Consider the following 17392-nt stretch of genomic DNA (forward strand, 5'->3'; position numbering starts at 1 on the left):
CGATGAGGCGGTGGTAGTTGCAGAAATCCACAAACTTCCCATCATTATCGTTAGCGTATCCAAGAGCGTGTTTCCCTATCACATGCACAAGCAGGGTGGGGTCAGAGCCCATCACCCATCACGATCACTATGTCACCCGGAGGAAGTCTTTCCTGCTTGTGATTCCTCGTAGAAAGCATCCGTCTCCATTACATCGGAAGTCTCCGTTGGTGCATAGCACTATACATTTATGATGTTCCCTAACCTGGACCGGAATCTTCCAGTCAGAAGTCCGTTAGAAACCGGTTCCCAAATCAAGAGAGTGCGCTTGGAGAAGCCCCCAGAAACAACCTCACACCGGATTCGTGTCTACTACCACTTGGTTTTCCAGAGTGCAAAAGCAGCCGGAGGAGTATTCTCCAGAATCAAACCATCTCACCTCGCTTAAGCCCAGAACATCCAGTTTATATCGTTGGAATTCTCGCTCGAGTTGGAGAAAACGAACATTCTGAGACCCTCGTTACCCTTGTCGAGGTGCCTGGGCATATTCTCAAAATAATCATAGTCCATTTTGGATAGCCAAAGGTCTTTGGCATTAGGTCGGCTTTTTTCCGAGGCGGGTTGCTAGCTCCCACATATCTATCCCTTTTAGGAGCCTTTTACGAGTAGCAGGGAAGGAGGGTATTTTCAAGCCCCAACGCTTAGGACTAAGGTTCAGGATATTCGCTTGCAAACACCGGAAACACAAAGGAAAAACTAGAATTTGAGGTCCTAACCCAAAAAATGGGGGAGGAAATATGGTGAGAAGGAGGCTCTTTGGTGAAAACTTTTAGGATGGCAAACTAGTCAAAAAATTTCCGAAGAAAAAAATTATTGGAAGGATCTGAGTAGTTCCGTTTGAAATGGAGAATTTAGATGACTGAGCACTAGGCATATTTTGTGCAAAAGATTTAAGAACTTAAGCCAATCATCAGTGACATTCTTTTACCTGTCAAATACAAATTACCAGGCGTCTGCCCAATTAGAAACGCGGGAAACTCTTGCCAGAACCGAACAAGGCATTGAAACTTACCATCACTGTATAACTATTCACCTAAACTCTTCTCTTACATCGTCAAAAATATTCCTCATTAGAGTACGTTACTGTGTTCCTGTCGGTGTACTTCTTACTGAACATGATGGTAGAACTAAGGCAAATGTAACAACATTAATTCACTTCATTTGTGCTTGCCGAAAACTTGGAAAATGGAGGACTGCTCATTAAGTCTGGCGGCACCCCTCCTCAGATTACCGATCTAACACGGTGAAACACACCTCAACCTTATCTATAAAGAGTATAAAGTCGCCAGGACTCGATGGTATCCGGGTAAAAGAACACAAAGTAATATTTCACTATCGGCCGGACCTGCTTGTTATGTCAAACGTTCACCTGATCGTAGCTAGAAAGTAGGCAAGTCTCAAATAAAAGCCAAAGGCAACAATCTTTCTACTCGTTACAGACAGCAAAATGTTCCAAAAGAATTAAGTAGGCAGGAGTAGACTTGCCACTCCCCCCCCCCCCCCCCTCTCTTTCGGGCCACTTATTTTCAAGGCAGTTCAGTTTTCGAGCAGAGGGATCCGCAGTGGGTGATGTCATCTGGTTCACTGGCTCTCGATCATGACCAGTACCCCTCGATGTTAGATATGCTGTCAATTCTGTCAGTTTGGCAAATGTGCTAGATAGGATCGAAAATTGTTCCCATGTACCGGTCTACGCTGATGTACGGTTAATGAGGGATTACCTGAGAGACAGTTCCCTGCTCTATGGACGTTTGACCACCAGAGGAAGATGAAGATCACATTGCGGCTAGCCTGGTGTCCCCTTTACGATAACTGCAGGACGTACTGTTGAACAGGGGTAAAGCAGACTGATGTATTGAGGTTTTCCAAGGAAAAAAATAGTTGCCGCCTTCACTGAAAAGGGAATGTCAGCCCTGCATTCTGCGGCAATCGGTGGGATGATATACGATTATACAGATAACGCATGGATAGGTCTTTTCCAGCAAACCAAAATGGAGATAGGCAATGCTGCTTCAGGAATTTCAACAATATGTTGGCTAATGCCATTCTTGAAGATTCTGGAACTCTACCTCCAACTGGAGACACTTTCTCATGGGCTATGGACTACTCTGTGACTCGGAAGTATGGGTTGATTCACTTATCGTGTGTCGTAATCGTAAGTAAGTAGAGAGACGGGGAAATTTGCAAGTGGCGTCTGCTAACCATATTGCCCCAGAGCCGATTGTGATAGTAATTTGCAAGAGTGACCCCCATCGATTTTCTTACTAAGGAACGCAAAACTATCTATCAGTGGAGCGAGGAGCACTCATTCTCGCACTTGAGCGAAAGTGGAGAAGCTCTGACAGGAGTTGCATTTTCAATTCTTATTTTTAAGAAGTCGCGACGATCGGTGCATAATTTATTAGTCAACACCCCGTCGAAGAACATTGGACCCTACAAGTAACAGGCTTCCAAATTGGTGACACCGAACTCGGCACGCTCGAGTTTTTATTTTTTATTTTCGGGGTTAAGTGTTTCCTTCGTCGAATAAATTCTCCTCGACTGTATGAGGATAATGGCCGTTATCTTTTCGGTGGTACGATAACTGTTCGGTCAGTGACGATGAATACGTTTGTGCTTGAAATAGGCCCTTGTTGCAAAACGCAGCAACAGAAGTCAACCGGACTTGCGAAAAATCAAGAACTTCCACAACCCGTCCAGAACTCGTAACGCGCGCCAGAAAATTTACTTGTTGGTCAAAGAGATTTCTCGCCAAATCAGCGTACAAAGCAAACCGGCCACACCCACAGGTTATTGTACAGAACAGCAACAAGTTGCTTTCCAACAAGAGCAGCTTCAACGAAAATGAGGCAGCTTGTTGGGGATAGGGTCGGTTCCGCGGTGTCGAAGTCCCTCTGATGACAGCGGCTCACGGAGAACACCCGCGCCATCTAATCTTGCGCGGACTCGGGGTTGCTGGAGATGTTGTCCGCCACGGCCGTCAGAGTTCACAAGGTGTCCGCACGCCCCGTGGTCGCGGATGCCTCTAGAGCCGCAAATCGGGAAATTGAAGACCTGAAAGTAATGGTAACGACACTTGCGGATGCAACCTCGAAACCTACGGCGACAGTAGCTATTTTGCCTTCAGGAGATAGACCTCGATCGGAATTACGATCTTAAAAGTCATCAGGAAAGATTTCCACCTGCGCAAACGACACTCTTTCCATTGTTTTCGAGGGCATTGCCGACCATCGCATTCGCGCACTCCTCCGAAAGTAGTTTCTCCCAGCCGGTTAAGCACAATGTGAAGCACCACATGAACACTACAAACTCCCCGAACTTCTTAAAGTAGCGTCCCCTATCACCCTTGAAGCTAGCTGTTGCAAGGAAAGAATTTAACGATCTTATGATACATGGTATTTGCAGACCTTCCAATAGCTGTCGGTTGTCTCCACTCCAGAAGATTATAGGCGCTTGAATTTTCAGACAATTCCCAACCGATACCTTATTCCACTCATCCTTGACTTTGCGCACAAACTGCCGTGTTTTCACGACCTTAAATTTAGCCAAGCCGTATCACCAAATCCCTATTGTTCCTGAAGACATACCGGAAACGGTTATCTGCACACCCTTTGGACTCTTTGAGTTCACCAGGACGACATTTGGTTTGTGCAACGGTACGCATATACTTCAGAGATTCATCCATTCTTTCCTTCGATACTTAAAATCCTGTTTCATTTATATGGAGAATGCTTTGGTCGCCTCTTCTTCCGGATCTGAGCATTTGGACCATCTCGAGTGCATTTTTCAACCTCGCTTTGAGGCCAGGTTCGTTGTAAAGGTTGAAAAATGCAAATTCCTACCAAAGTAGGTAAAATCTCTTGGCCACTTGATTACCCCTGACGGAGTTCAACCAGACTCAGACAAGGTTGAAGCGATAAAAAGCTTTCCCCCTGTCAATCACGGTAAAGAATCTGTGAAGGTTCTTGGGTGTGTTAAACTTGTTTCTTGCCCTAGGCCGCTAATCACCAAGCAGCCCTTAACGTTTGTTTGGCTGAGCCCAAAACCAAAGACCCCCGCGAGGTTGCTTGGTCTACTGAGGCCGTCCAGGCGTTTGAAACCGTCAAACAACAGCTTGTTGATGCGTATCGCTCCATTAAATATTTCCGCTCTCCCCTTGAGGGCAGGCCGTTCACCGTGTTAACGGACCACAAGCCCCTTACTTTCACGCTTAAAGAAAAGCCCGACAAAGCGTCTCCTCGCCAACTTCGGAAACAAAGCTTCATCAGCCAGTTTATTTCCTACATCCAACGTGTGTCTGGAAAAGACAACATCGTTGCAGAAGTATTGTCTCGAATCACATTAGAGTCCCCACTGCGATTGATTATATAACTATCGCCGAGGCACAGAAAGAACTTGAGAGCCTGAAGGTGAACTCTTAATGCAAGTTCAAGGAGTTGCTTATCTTCAGCTCAAACTCCTACTTTCTCTGCGTGATCTCAGGTTATGACCTAGGCCATTCATTTTGGCCGACTTTCGCGAGGAAGTTTGTCACGCAGTACACGATGTTGCGCATCCTGGTATCAGCACGACGAACCGGTTAGATACTGGGCCAGACAGTGCATCGCGTGCCAGGAGTGCAAATCAACAACCACGTAAGAAAGGAAATAGGTGTATCCTCTCGGTCGATCAAGCGCTTTCACACCATCCACCTCGACATCGTTGGCCCCTTGCAAGACTTGCACGGATACAAGTATAGAGTCACAATTATCGACAGGTTTCCGCGGTGGCCTGAAGCAATACTTCTAATTGGCATTACAACACAATCATGTGCCGAGTCCCTCTGTAGAGAATGAATTCTGCGCTTTGGTTTATCAGCGGTAATCATCACGGATCAGGGAATGCGGTTTGAGTTAACTCTTTTCTTGGAATTAGGTAAGATCCTTGGTTTCAAATGTGAAATAACTACTGCATATCATCTGCAGTCCAATGGGCTCGCGATGATTCGTCGCGGTTGCAGTCCTTGCCGTTCGTCCTCCTAGGCTTCCGCACAGCTCACTGAGAGGAATTTACGACTAGCCCCGCGGAGACGGTGTACGGGGAAAGTGTGCGGCTCCCGCCGACCCTGTACTGTAACAGGGTTAAGTGACTCCGGAATGCTGCGCCTGCTCAAGGACGCGGTTTCGAAACTGCGGCTGACTCCACATTCACGACACATGACGCCGGAGGTCGACAACCCTAGAGATCTCGAGGCGTGTTCACAGGTCCTCGTTACGGTGGACGCTCCTCGGAGGCTGCTGTACCCACCATTTATTTATTATTCTGTTAACGGGAGTCGTAACGCGTCCTTCAAGAACAATTAATTCCCTTTTACTGGTTATAGAGTACCTAATAACTGTAGTATCTCAAGTAAGCCCGTAATTGTTAGGAATGTTAGTATATTTCCAACTTCCAAATTTTTCAACTTTGTACCTGGTATTAAGTGTCCTCCCAGATGCCTCGACCGACTTTGCATAAATGCCGGACATGGTCCAACAGCGTGTATAGAAGTTTCATCGCACCCCGCACGGAACCCGCAGGCGGTGTCCGTGGATATCCCTACTTTCCCTAGGTGATAATTCAGCCGGCAACGGCCAGTGAGAATTCCTACTATGATTCGGAGGTTCTTCTTGGTGAAGTTTAGGCAATCCTCTGTGCGCTTGGGTTCGTATCCCCCCGTAACTACCTTATACTGCTCCATTGCTGGTAGGCTCGCCCAGTATAGTTCCCTCAACTTTTCCTTTTCAATTTCACAGAATGGTTTTGGCCCATGTAAAGGTGTCCCAGCTCCCTTCTTGGCAAGTTCGTCCGCTGTTTCCCTGCCTTCCAACCCTACATGCACTGGAACCCAGAGTACCCAGACCTTGGTGAACGAGCCAAACATATTCAGTCTCTCAAGGCATTCCCATCCAGTTTAGAGTTCACCTAGTTGGATCTTGATCGCTGCTTGGCTGTCATTCAGAATAGCAATGTTTTGCCTCCTTTAGTTCCTTTGGAGATCAAAAGGAAGTACATCTGTCTATGGCGTATATTTCCGCCTGGAATATGTTGGCTCCAAGTACATTTTCCTTGGACCAATGACCCCGGTACTCACTTGCATCCACCATACGAAGGCCCCTTTAAAGTTCTGGAGCAACGGAAGCGCTCCTTCTAGCTCGATGTTCGGGGTTAATCCAAATGGGTCTCCTTGCCGAGGCTAAAGGCCTTCGCCGAACCGGTCAGGTTCGCCCGGTAACTCCATTGGCAAGATTACGTCCCGGGTTCCTCTGTTGAACCCGCGCGGTTTTATGTGGCGGCACATCGCGGCTGGCGATAGCACGAGGCCAGCGCGCAAACTACCGTTCTTCGGAAGGCAGGTTTGACTGGCTCCTTGGATTTCTTTGTGGAGAAGCTTCGGCAGGAGTGGTCTTTTATTCAATTCGTATTTCTTAAGGAGTCGCGGCAATCGACGCATAAATCATTAGTTAACACCCCGTCGGGGAAGATTGGACCCTGCAACAACAGGCTTCCAAACTATCCCTTCTCAGCAAAAAAACTTGGTCCAAGTCAAGTCTTGTGGTTATATTTTGATACTGGTTACATTTGACACATAAAATATAACATATGCCACTAAAACATTTAATTGAATTAGACAAAATTGTGATGTTCATGTTCACTAGTTTCACGTAGGCTTGGACATGCCGTGAAATGGTTATCAAAAAACCTACTAAGATCTATACATACATTTCCGTTTTACTTTCATGTGGTCGATAGCCTTCTATAATTGATTCAAAACAGCAAAAAAAGAATATGCAGATTGTAGTACCTGAAATCAGAAAATAATTCAGTCCAGAGCAGGAATAACTTACAAAAACATTCAATCTATCTTACTGAGACCAAAGTACTCAAAGAAACAGTAGCCACTCCTCCAGCATAAATGAACCAAGGATTCTGAGCATGTTCCATAAAAAAAATCAGAACCTTACGAAACTTCGCATCCTGTGCAGGCCAATTACATGAATAGAGCGCTGTCCTCAAAATCTGACCTTCATCACCTAGTGCACTTCCGCAGTAGCAAAAAACTGATATTTGTAGAATCATGGCGGCGAAGTAGAAGAAAAGGAATAGAAGCTGAGAAGGATTCTCATCAACGTGAAGAATAGAAATGGCTATATCGCAAAGGACCATCTCGGTTCCCAACAACTGAACAAGTGACACCTTTGACATCACGACCTTACATGTGTTGAAGTACCTGGTTTTGGTGGAAGTATTTACTTTTAAAGGAACGTTCAACTAATGTTCATATGAAAAGATACTCACTTCATACAAATGCCATATATCTTGACAGCCCTTATAAGTTCGTCATAATTATCCTCCGCAGTTCTGCTGGGATCATACCCGATTTTGGATATTCTCAATCCCAATGCACGAAGATGTCCCTTCAGTAGCCACAGCAGTGTTCCAGGATACGAATCATTAACCGCGTCTTCGTAGGTGATTACAGAACTTCCTATAAACTGATATAGATGCACCCCCACGTAAGCTGTGGTCGAATTTTCCCAATCGAAGGGAAACCAAGCAGAGTAGAGGAGATACCTTTCCTTCGCAAAAATAAGAGGTATCTCGCAAGTTACAGAGCACGAGCCATAAAAGACGAAAAAGGCAAAGAAAAATCTTGATGAGGTCTTCATTATGGATTGGAGATAATCCTTTTCATCCTGGTTTACTACACTCATATCAAGCTGTCTGATGATGTTCCTCAGACGATGCAACTCTTCACGCCTAGCAAATGTATTGAAAACTTTCAAAGTGCAGACAGTGCAACAAATCGTCACTTTTAGATTATCTAGAATGTCCTGTATATTATCTAGAAGAAACAGATCGATGTACAAGGAAAGCAGATAAAGAATGTGCACAACAAAAATTAAGAGAATCGAGTAGATATAGAAGAGGAGCTTATATTTTTCGACCGGACTGAACCCCAGGATACGTATCAATCTGAAGACTTGTGTAAGGACACTGCAAGTATTGAAATTTTCAGAAGGAACTAATTGCGATTTAGCCATTTTAAGAGTCTGACTGTGTTATCTAAGCGTAAGTTTTCTTCTTTTATAGAAGTCGTCGATGGTTCGGCTCAATTATTTGCGTTTGATCATTTTCCCAATAGTATCCTTGAACAAACGGGAGAATATGACCAGTTTTCATACTTATTTCCTTCATATTATTATGTATCCTTTTATGGAGGAGCTTGTATATAATTTCTGATATGGAAGGTTTACAAATTATAGATGAATCCTTTATTGCAAGTACTTTTGCTATTAGCAGCGTAACACTGCTCAGCCCTAAGTAAATATTATTCGAAAATTGCCTGAGAAGGGAAAAGGCTCACCTGTCACCATGATAAGTGATGCTGATTACATACCTCTTGAATTAGCGACAATAATCAGGCATGCATCGGAAAAGTTTTGTTTCTGAAATATAATTTGAAAGGGATCGTCGAAAGCAAATAATAAACTCTACCATTTTAGATAATTTGAGTGTAACATTATCAATTGTTGCTGGCAATCCACAATCCCTGCATTCTAATTCCGCCAACAAACTCAAGGACAATATTTGTTAGTCGAAGGAAAAATCGATGTCTCATAGATTTTATGCCGACCGGCCGGTAGTTGACATTGTCGCCCTCAGATTCAGAAGAGATTTATCTTTTAAGATAGATTCCACATTGCTAAACGCAAGGGTCAGCAGGTATTGGCTGTGGCGCTGGATGCGAAGCACACCTATGAGAAGGTTGCCGTTTTGATGCATGAAGGTTTCCCTTCCTTCTCCGCAGCTTCGGCAATGCGAATTGTAGGGTATGCCGAGCCTGGCGGCATGGTCCTCTATGGGCCAGTGCCCCGTGCAGATCGCCGTAATCTAGAATGAATTTGCACGCGTCTGGCACAGGAGCTCTCGTGAGCGGGCTATGTTATAAACGGTCGAAATCCTCCTTGACTTGGGACAGCTTGTAAACCTTCGCGATCTAAGGCCTGCGGCAGCTAAGTGGTGCGAGCAGACCCCGCCCCTGACAGCCGCCAGCGAAACAGCGACTGTATTCACCGAAGGGTTGCCAAGAGCAGAGCCTCGTCTTGCCAATCTGTGAGCCCACTCATTCTCCTCTATGTTCCTATGCCCGGGAACGCAGAGGAGGGAGACCTTGAGCATGCAGCCCAGACTGTTCCGCGCATATCCGCGCTGCCCCACCAGCCTGGAGGATGTCGTCGCTGAGTGCAAGGCCTTGATGGACGCTTGGCTATCGGTCAGATAAGCTTTGTTATGCTTGGGGCTCGAATCACACTCCTGCCATCAACAGACTTCCAATATCGCCAGTATTTCCGTTTTGAATACACTGGCGAAACCTGGGAAATCATACGGCTCGGATAAACTGTGTGTATTCGAGGAAACCCCCGTACCGACTCCACAGACCACCTTTGATCCAACGGTAAAGAATACTGTGTCAACACGCCGCCGGTCTTCCATTTTGCCCTGGTTGGAAAGTCCATAGCAAAGTTTCTCGTGAAGTTCAGCTTGCGTGTGGTTCGTGGGGAAGCACTTAATATGGAGATCTAGTGGAGGAGATGCAGAAGTACATTGAGAGCATCTGCCGGGCAGGAATGCAAAGCTCCAGTAGCACCTCCACACACGGTTCTTTAAATCCTATTAAGCTTCATCCTATTGTATTTTTTGCTCAAAGCCTGCCACCATACATTAAAGCCGTACGTTAAGATTTGACGCACCACAGCGGTGTATATCCAGAGAACCATTCTCGGCCGGAAACCGCATTTCTTTGCAAAGGTTCTTTTGGAAGCATAGAAGGCTCTTTGGGTTCTTAACCCTCAGTTCTAGGTTCAATCTCCAATTTAGTTTTGGATCCAGGATTACACCCAGATATTTTACATTGGAAGAAAGAACCAATCTTTGTTCATTCATCCGTGGTGGGTAAAATTCAGGTATCCTTGTCTTGGTGGTGAATATCATTTGATTCGTTTTGGTTAGGTTTATGCCGAGTCCGCATCTTGCGGCCCACAGGCACACCTTTCGCAACGCTCCTTCCATGATGTCACTCATAATGGACAGAAACATCCCTGATACTAATATCATCAAGTCGTCGGCATACGCCACTACCTTCACCCCACTGCTGTCCAATATTCGTAAAATCTGGTCTATTACTATTAACCAGAGCTCCGGAGAGATGGCGCCACCCCGGAGCGTGCCTCTGTTCACGGCTCTCTGGTCAAGTGGTTGCCTCCCAGATCCGGCTGGATTCTCCTGGTACTTAGCATGGATATAATCCAATGTATAAGATACCCCTCCAATCGAATACTGGTCAAGGCTTTTTTAATGGGGTTGGTACTAACGTTGTTGAAAGCTCCCTCTATGCCCAAGAAGTCAACTAGAGTATACTGCTTGTAATGCAGTGACCGCTCAACCATGCCAATTACCTGGTGGAAAGCGGTTTCTGTGGATTTTCCTTTGAGCTAGGCATGCTGCGACTTAGAGAAAGGCATTCTCTCCATAATCGTCCTTAAGTGGATGTTCAGGACGCCCGGGTATTCAGCACGAAAGAGGTGAGGCTGGTTGGTCCTTCGCGGAGTCATGGTCGCGCCGGCCCGCTTTCGACCACTCGTGCGCGTCTTCGGGACTGTGGTACACATCCTAAAGAGATGCAGTTCCGATAAATCTCAACAAGCCCCGCAAAAACCATTTCCTGTACCTAGAGATTTATATGCGGAGAAGCTGTTTATAGCCCAGCCGATCTTATCCTCAGTAAATACCGATTTGATAGCCTCGCACAGCTGGGGTGGCCGCAGACCCTCCAAGCAAGGCACTGAATTCCAGTCGTCCTCGCTGGCGTCAAAGTGCGTTTGAACCAGCAGCTCCAAGGTTTCACCAGAAGATTCCGTCCAGCAGTCTTCTTACTGAATCTTACTGGAATCTTACTGAGCCTTGCCGACCCGCTGGTGCTTTCGATGTTCTGACAATAGTCCAACCACGACCGCTTTTGGCGGTCTTGATGGCTGACTTGTACTTCTTCAGGCTGTCCTGGTATATTTATGCCTGAAGCAATATTTATGCCTGTAGTAGATGTTGAAGATTTCCCTGGTCAAGCTCCTGACGCTGGAGTGATTTTAATTCCACTACGGTGACAGTGTCTTCATGATGTGCTTAGAGAATTGGTCCTCGCAAGTTCTAACGTGGAACCTACGGAGCACCTGAAAGGAATCGATACAGGGGATGAATCCCGTGTGTTTGCCTTCGGCGTCCAGGAGATGCTCAATCACCATCTCCGACAGCCTGGCCTCAACACTGGTCCACACCTCCGGCGCTAGTTTGCCCTAGCGGAATGACCATCCGCCAACACCATACGTAAGTGGCTCCTGGCCACATCGATAAAAGGTTTCGCAGTTCGTGGCTCGTCGGCTGACTGTTGTTGCGTACTTTTCTGCTTCGCTTGTGATGTTGCTCGACCTCGTCTTGAGATCGATTGAATTTCAGAGCGGTGTTGTATTCCTTTACAATCGCCTGCTATTTAGCTAGGTCTTTTACCGGCCTCTTTATTTTTAGCAGTCTTGATGAGAATATGCATGATATTGACTCTCCACCACCAGTAGATCTTAGCTTCTTAGTCGGTTTCCAGTGACCGACGTTCTTGTAGGTCTTTATTTTTGAGGGATCCCCCCACGTCGAGGGTGTTGGGTTAGGGGTACTATGTCTGGTACTCCCTACACCCAGTTTGACGGTAGTGGATTCCAGGCTAGAAACCATTAGCCCGTCTGCCGCCTCGCTCCGGAAGGTCCCTGCGGTTGCGTTCAGTGCAGCAGTGCTAGGGCTGGCACCGAGTGTACTGCTCTCGACGGCTACTGTCTCCTGGCTGGATGCCAGCAGCTCGTCCTCCCATGACACGCCTGGCATCACACTCTCTTCTTCTATCGTCGGTTTTTTTTATTTTTAAAATTGTGTCCATGTCTTGATCCCACGAGAAGTCCGGGAAGTATGTCCACCCTGGCTAGCCCGGTCACCAGGATACGGGCCTTATTTGAAACTGAAGGTGCCCAAGGTGTTCTGAATTTGGATACTAAAGACCAAGCTCAGTATTGGCCACCCAGCCCTCGGCGTACGCTACTTCACCTTGGCTTGGGGTCCTATTAGCACCTTCTGCATTGCAGGGAGGACGATCCCCGGGTTGTTGTTTCGGTCCATCCCCCCGCTAGATCTACTTGACCTAACATATAACCAGCAGACAAGCAGATCCTCATCAGTTGGATGAGCGTACCCCCAGCCCGGTCCTACACACTCTTGGTCCGCCCGAAGACGGTTTCCAGCGACCACCACGAAGAGGTCGTATGAGGACTTGCCGAATTATGGAACTTTAACCTGAAACATAATCAGACCAGGCCGCTCTGAGTGACATAATCTCTAATTTCCTTTTGTTCTAACTGAAATTGTTTTATGGGTGTCAAGAATAATGTCTAATCGGCGCTTTCAACAAGGGCTAGACTGTGTTCAATTAGGCAATGGCATTCCTCAAGGATGCGTTTTAAGTCCCATGCTGGTTTATATTTATACTGGATCCCTTCACAATAAATGCTTTGAGGGCATTGACATATTGGCCACTGGAAATGATTGGATTTCGACCACCAAATGTTTGCTCTAAAAGAAGCAAGGTAGCACCTCTGCCCATTAAAATTAATGACCATATCCTCTCACATGTTAAATCTATCACCTTTGAGGACGTGCCTTGTAGGAGACCACTTGACCTCTATTATTCCTAAAACCCTCAACGGTTGAATAATTTTTCAACCGGTTTTTCTTGGGTCTCCCACCCCAGAAAGCTGTTAATCTTTATAAATATTTGATGATGCCCCCCCCCCCTCTAAAGTACTTTGAAGACAAACAGCACATAATATCTACTTTTATCTTGAGAAGATGCTTGTGGCTGACCAGACCACCGCCTTACACCAGGTTTTTGCTTTGACCAAAGAGCCACCACTCCGTTTCAGAAGGTCTCTTCTGTTAGCCAGAGAACTTCTTAAATTAAAGGAAAGGAAGCCGAAAATCTTTCAATTTGTGGTGCAAAGCCCAGATGCTGACAATGGTCTGTCCTCGGTCTATAAGCTTGTTTGATACTGTAATTCCTAACGTTATTCCCACAACCTCTAACAATCACTTCTGTGGCGCTAACAGAGTCCATGTGTCTGCTGCGTGTGGTAGCGCAGTGGAGGGCCTTAAATCAAGGGGTTTTCTGGTCTTTGCGTCGGACACTGCTTTCATGAGAGATGAGTGTGCCAGCACTATAGTTGGCCCTGAGGAAACTCATGTCTCACGTCTTTCTTCGAAAGTAAGCGCAGTCCTGGCTGTTGAACTTTTTGCCGTTCTTCAGGTCATCAATGCGGCCTTAAGAATGGGTGCGGAGAAAGTTGCCATCAAATTACTCAAAGAAACTGCACTATCGCATCATTTAGTGGGTAAAATACATGTCCTTGCTTCTGAATATTATTTAAGCCACTGAAAATTCTAGGGTGTCCGGCTAATGAGGAGCATCCACTAAACGAACTCGCTCATGTTGAGGCTAGTAAAGCTCTGGGGTCTGGTCCTACAAGATTGGTGGAACCCTTCCCTGGGGATACTCTTAAAGCAATTCAGGAACGCGTTCCCTGAAGAGCAGGAAGATCCACAGGTAATGCTGTCGTGCAAGTCATGGATGCCGTTCGGCGAACGGGGGCACATAGCCGCCGAATTCGAGGAGTGGTGTTCCTCGTTACGCTTGACGTCAGAAACGCCTTTAATTCGGCAAGAGAGAGAGGAACTTTCACCAGATATAGTCGTGTAGGGTATCAAATGACTGGTCTCGACTAGTATTTTCCGAAACTGACATTAGTTTTGGCGTGCGAGTAGCACACGAATAAGGATTCAAAATGTACGCACTTAAAGTGAGACAGGACTCATTTTCGAAAACTACCCAACCCAAAAATCCGAAAAAAATCAGGGTGGTGCACCTAGATGAAAGTTAGGGCTCAAAATATATCTCATTCTGATATCTGCTCATCTAAACTTACTAATAGTACATGACCAACTTTTAGAAATTTGCTGAAAAACGCCCCTTAAGTTCATCCTAGGAATACTAAACTACTAACCGACATAGAGCACAGTTTCGTGCATATACATGTCAAGTTTTATGGATATCCGACTATTAGTGACAAAGTTATAGCAGTTCAAACTTATCCTCATTTCGGATGTGATCAAAACGTGTCCCGCCACTAGTCAAACGTGACATCTTTGTCTCCATTACCGCAAGACGCCGTTCATTGTCTTTTATAGTCGGCCGACACTCAAAACTATAGAGAGTGGCAGATGGATGGCATTGTGGTAAACTTAAGACATGAGACGTTTGCTGATACGTCAATCACAAAGAACACCAGTTGTGGAATACCACTTCATCCAGGTGGCGTTAATGGGTAAACAAATTCCATTACGCAGTTCTCCATTGACTGATAGCATTGACCCGGGATATTTAAATCGCTCAGTTCTGGGCAGATTACTACCATTGACAGAACTAAGCTATTTAAATATCTCGAGTCAATGCTATCAGTTAATGGAGAACTGCGTTATGCTTCCCACATAGAGAAGCACAAAACCTTTTATACCTGAAGCGCCAAGCTTCCGGGTTCCCGACTTGTTTTCTTTGGGGAGGAAGGTAGGGTAACGGTAAATGTGTTTACGAAAAGAATGTTGGACTTCTGCTTCGGTACACCGCGAACTACCAATCGTTCCGCCTTGAGGAGTCTTTAAATCAGGGAACTCCTTTCACCACGGGAAGGAAGAGGAGGAAGGGAATTGTTGGTTCAAGAAACTACGTGCCATCCGTGCCGACGCAGCTAAAGCACGAAGAGACTAACTATAATCTCATCCAACTTCTCATAAGGCATGGGAAATGTCGCAAATACCTGCGGAGGTTTAATTAAATTGGACATTTCATCAAACCGCCACAGCCGTGTTAGTGTGCTGAAAATCTAGGACACACATTACTATTGCCATTTCCCTAAATGATTGATGTACCGCAGGATTTCGGACGATTTTTAAAAAGGTTGGTGAGAGATGGGGGGATAAGGCATCCTTTTGTCTTAGTGATCCTGCTGCTTTTATTTGGCCTCGCACATTGGTCAGGGTCAGCATAATCAGTCTTATCAATTTCGTTGGGATAGCCGTGTACCTCGGGTCAACGCTATCAGCCAATAGAGAACTGCGTTATGAAATTGCTTCATGCATTAACGCAAACTGGATGAAGTGGCGTTCCACAACTGGTATTCTTTGTGATCGACGTATCAACGAATGTCTCAAATCTCTCTCAGTATTGGCCGACTATAAAAGACAATGAACGGCGTCTTGCGGTAATGGAGACGAAGATGCTACGTTGGACTAGTAGCGTCACACGTTTAGATCACATCCGAAATGAGGATATCCGCGATCGTTATGGGGTTGCACCGATCGTGGAAAAGTTGCGGGAGAGGCGTCTTCGATGGTATGGTCACGCAATTCGTGCAAACGAGAATTCACTTGCCAAGATTGATCTGAACATCGAAGTCGATGGTAAAGGACCAAAAGGCAGACCTAAACAACGGTGGCTTGATACGCTGGATGGGGATTTGAAAGCCTCAAGATTGCACCCAGATCAGGCTTTCGATAGAGCCAAGTGGTGAAACCGATCACGACGAGCCGACGCCGCTTGTGAACGGGACAAAGGCTGAAGAAAAAGAGCCGTGCACAGTTTTACCCTAGCTATGCTATCATAGGCGTCCTTAAAGTCGATGAAAAGATGGTGCAACTGGTGTCCATATTCCAACAGTTTTTCCATCGCTTGCTGCAGAGAGAAAATCTGATTTTGTTACTGATTTGCCTGGAGTGAAGCCTCTTCAGTATGGGCTTCTTCGTTGTGGGCGTATGGGACTATTCGACTTAGCAAGATATCGGGCAACAACAACAAAAAACTATTTCGTGTGATACTGCGAATTGAATAATCCGCAGTCCGTTATCATTGGTATCCTTATGTAATCTATGGGGGCCAATGTATTGCCTGAATAAGGGCTTCATCCCTACTTGACTGTTGAAATCCCCAAGTGTGGTTTTGATATAATACTCGGGGCAGACTTCGATGGTCCGCTCAACTGCCTTGTAGAAGGTTCCGTGTAGGGTTGTCAGACCTACCCAATCTCCAACCTGCAGGTACAATTTGCCTCATTTTTAGGCGCGAGGGACTCGCCTTCATCCTTCTCCGACTGCAGCTTTTCGTTAGAAATAGCTCTCAGCAGTAACCACGTGGAGGTAGCAGAGCTGTTGGTGTGGGTTCAGCAGGCGTTTCCCAGGTTTCATGCTCCTAATCTTTGGTAATCAAAATAATCAAATGCAACCAACGCAATATTGAACTTGAATCTCTAAATAGTTAAGGTCATTAACTGGTATTTTTGCATCATAAATCTAAGGGTTCAAAAATAATCTCTCTATCTTCATATATCTATGGCTCTTGAAATCTTTACATACTTAACAAGTTATCTAAATAGAGAGGCTTTGAATCAAAACTACTCATCTAATAGGAGTGTATTTCTGACTGAAATTCCAACCCATTTAATCCGCGACTTGTGACCTGAATTCACGCCGGCATTACTTGCATTCGTTCTTCTTCCCTCAAACAAATATTTTCGGAATATTTTGTGCTTTGCTTGCACTCATTCGTCCTACATATTTATCTTTGACTTTATTTGCAAGAAACTTGTCTATTTCTATGCAATGTGAGTCAGATAAGAACTTTTCTCTGTTCCTTTCTTTTAATTCCTCACAGGAATCTTCAACGATAATATTTTTCTGCAGAAAAGATACTTCATTTACTTTTTGATTTGGTTCACTTGGCAATAACATGATCTGATGGAGTTGTCGTATCTTTGGCAGTAAAAAGATATGCTCAGACGCCTTGAGTTCTTTTTCTTGACTTTGCAGCTATCTGCAGTCAATAGACGACGGTAAGTTAGAGAAATACTGCAGGAAATCTGTATGTCCGTTTGTACATGTCAGTTGGCAAAACTTACTAGACATGGGAGGTTTTCGTAGCATTTGAGATTTCCTTAAAAAGGTTGAACGGAATATAAGACTCCATGATAAGAAGTCTTTTGCAGGGAATGCCCTTATGCGCTACATACATATATCAGATTGGCAACTAAGTAATTGCGGCTATTTCAGATGGAGTAAAAGATGAATTTCTTGCACAAAACTAGCTTCATTCAATCACATATTTTTGTAGGTAAAGGGATCCCTTCCCGAACGGAAT

The 17392-nt window shown here is 45.4% G+C and overlaps 2 protein-coding genes across 2 annotated transcripts in view; both read right to left on the minus strand.

Moving 5' to 3' along the window:
* The window catches only part of LOC119652263 (neuronal acetylcholine receptor subunit alpha-7-like), a 222585-nt gene that overhangs the window by 75219 nt on the left and 129974 nt on the right, over window positions 1-17392 (minus strand). The gene's annotated exons all lie outside the window — the stretch shown is intronic.
* Window positions 6627-8104, minus strand: LOC119652262 (odorant receptor 2a-like). The gene is made up of 3 exons (XM_038056243.1): window positions 7357-8104; window positions 6928-7288; window positions 6627-6862 (listed from the first exon to the last, which is right to left on the minus strand). The coding sequence occupies exons 1-3, from the start codon at window positions 8100-8102 to the stop codon at window positions 6815-6817; spliced, it is 1155 nt and encodes a 384-aa protein (XP_037912171.1). The 5' UTR covers window positions 8103-8104; the 3' UTR covers window positions 6627-6814.

This window comes from Hermetia illucens, chromosome 3 (genome assembly GCF_905115235.1).
Source record: "Hermetia illucens chromosome 3, iHerIll2.2.curated.20191125, whole genome shotgun sequence".
NCBI lineage: Eukaryota > Metazoa > Arthropoda > Insecta > Diptera > Stratiomyidae > Hermetia > Hermetia illucens.

Excerpts from the sequence above, each read along its gene's own strand:
- LOC119652262 (XM_038056243.1), bottom strand. The coding sequence starts at position 8,102 with ATGGCTAAATCGCAATTAGTTCCTTCTGAAAATTTCAATACTTGCAGT. Across the intron at positions 7,289-7,356 it reads ATATATGGCATTTGTATGAA|GTACTTCAACACATGTAAGG; the intron begins GTGAGTATCTTT and ends CACCAAAACCAG. Across the intron at positions 6,863-6,927 it reads CTTTGAGTACTTTGGTCTCA|GTACTACAATCTGCATATTC; the intron begins GTAAGATAGATT and ends TTCTGATTTCAG.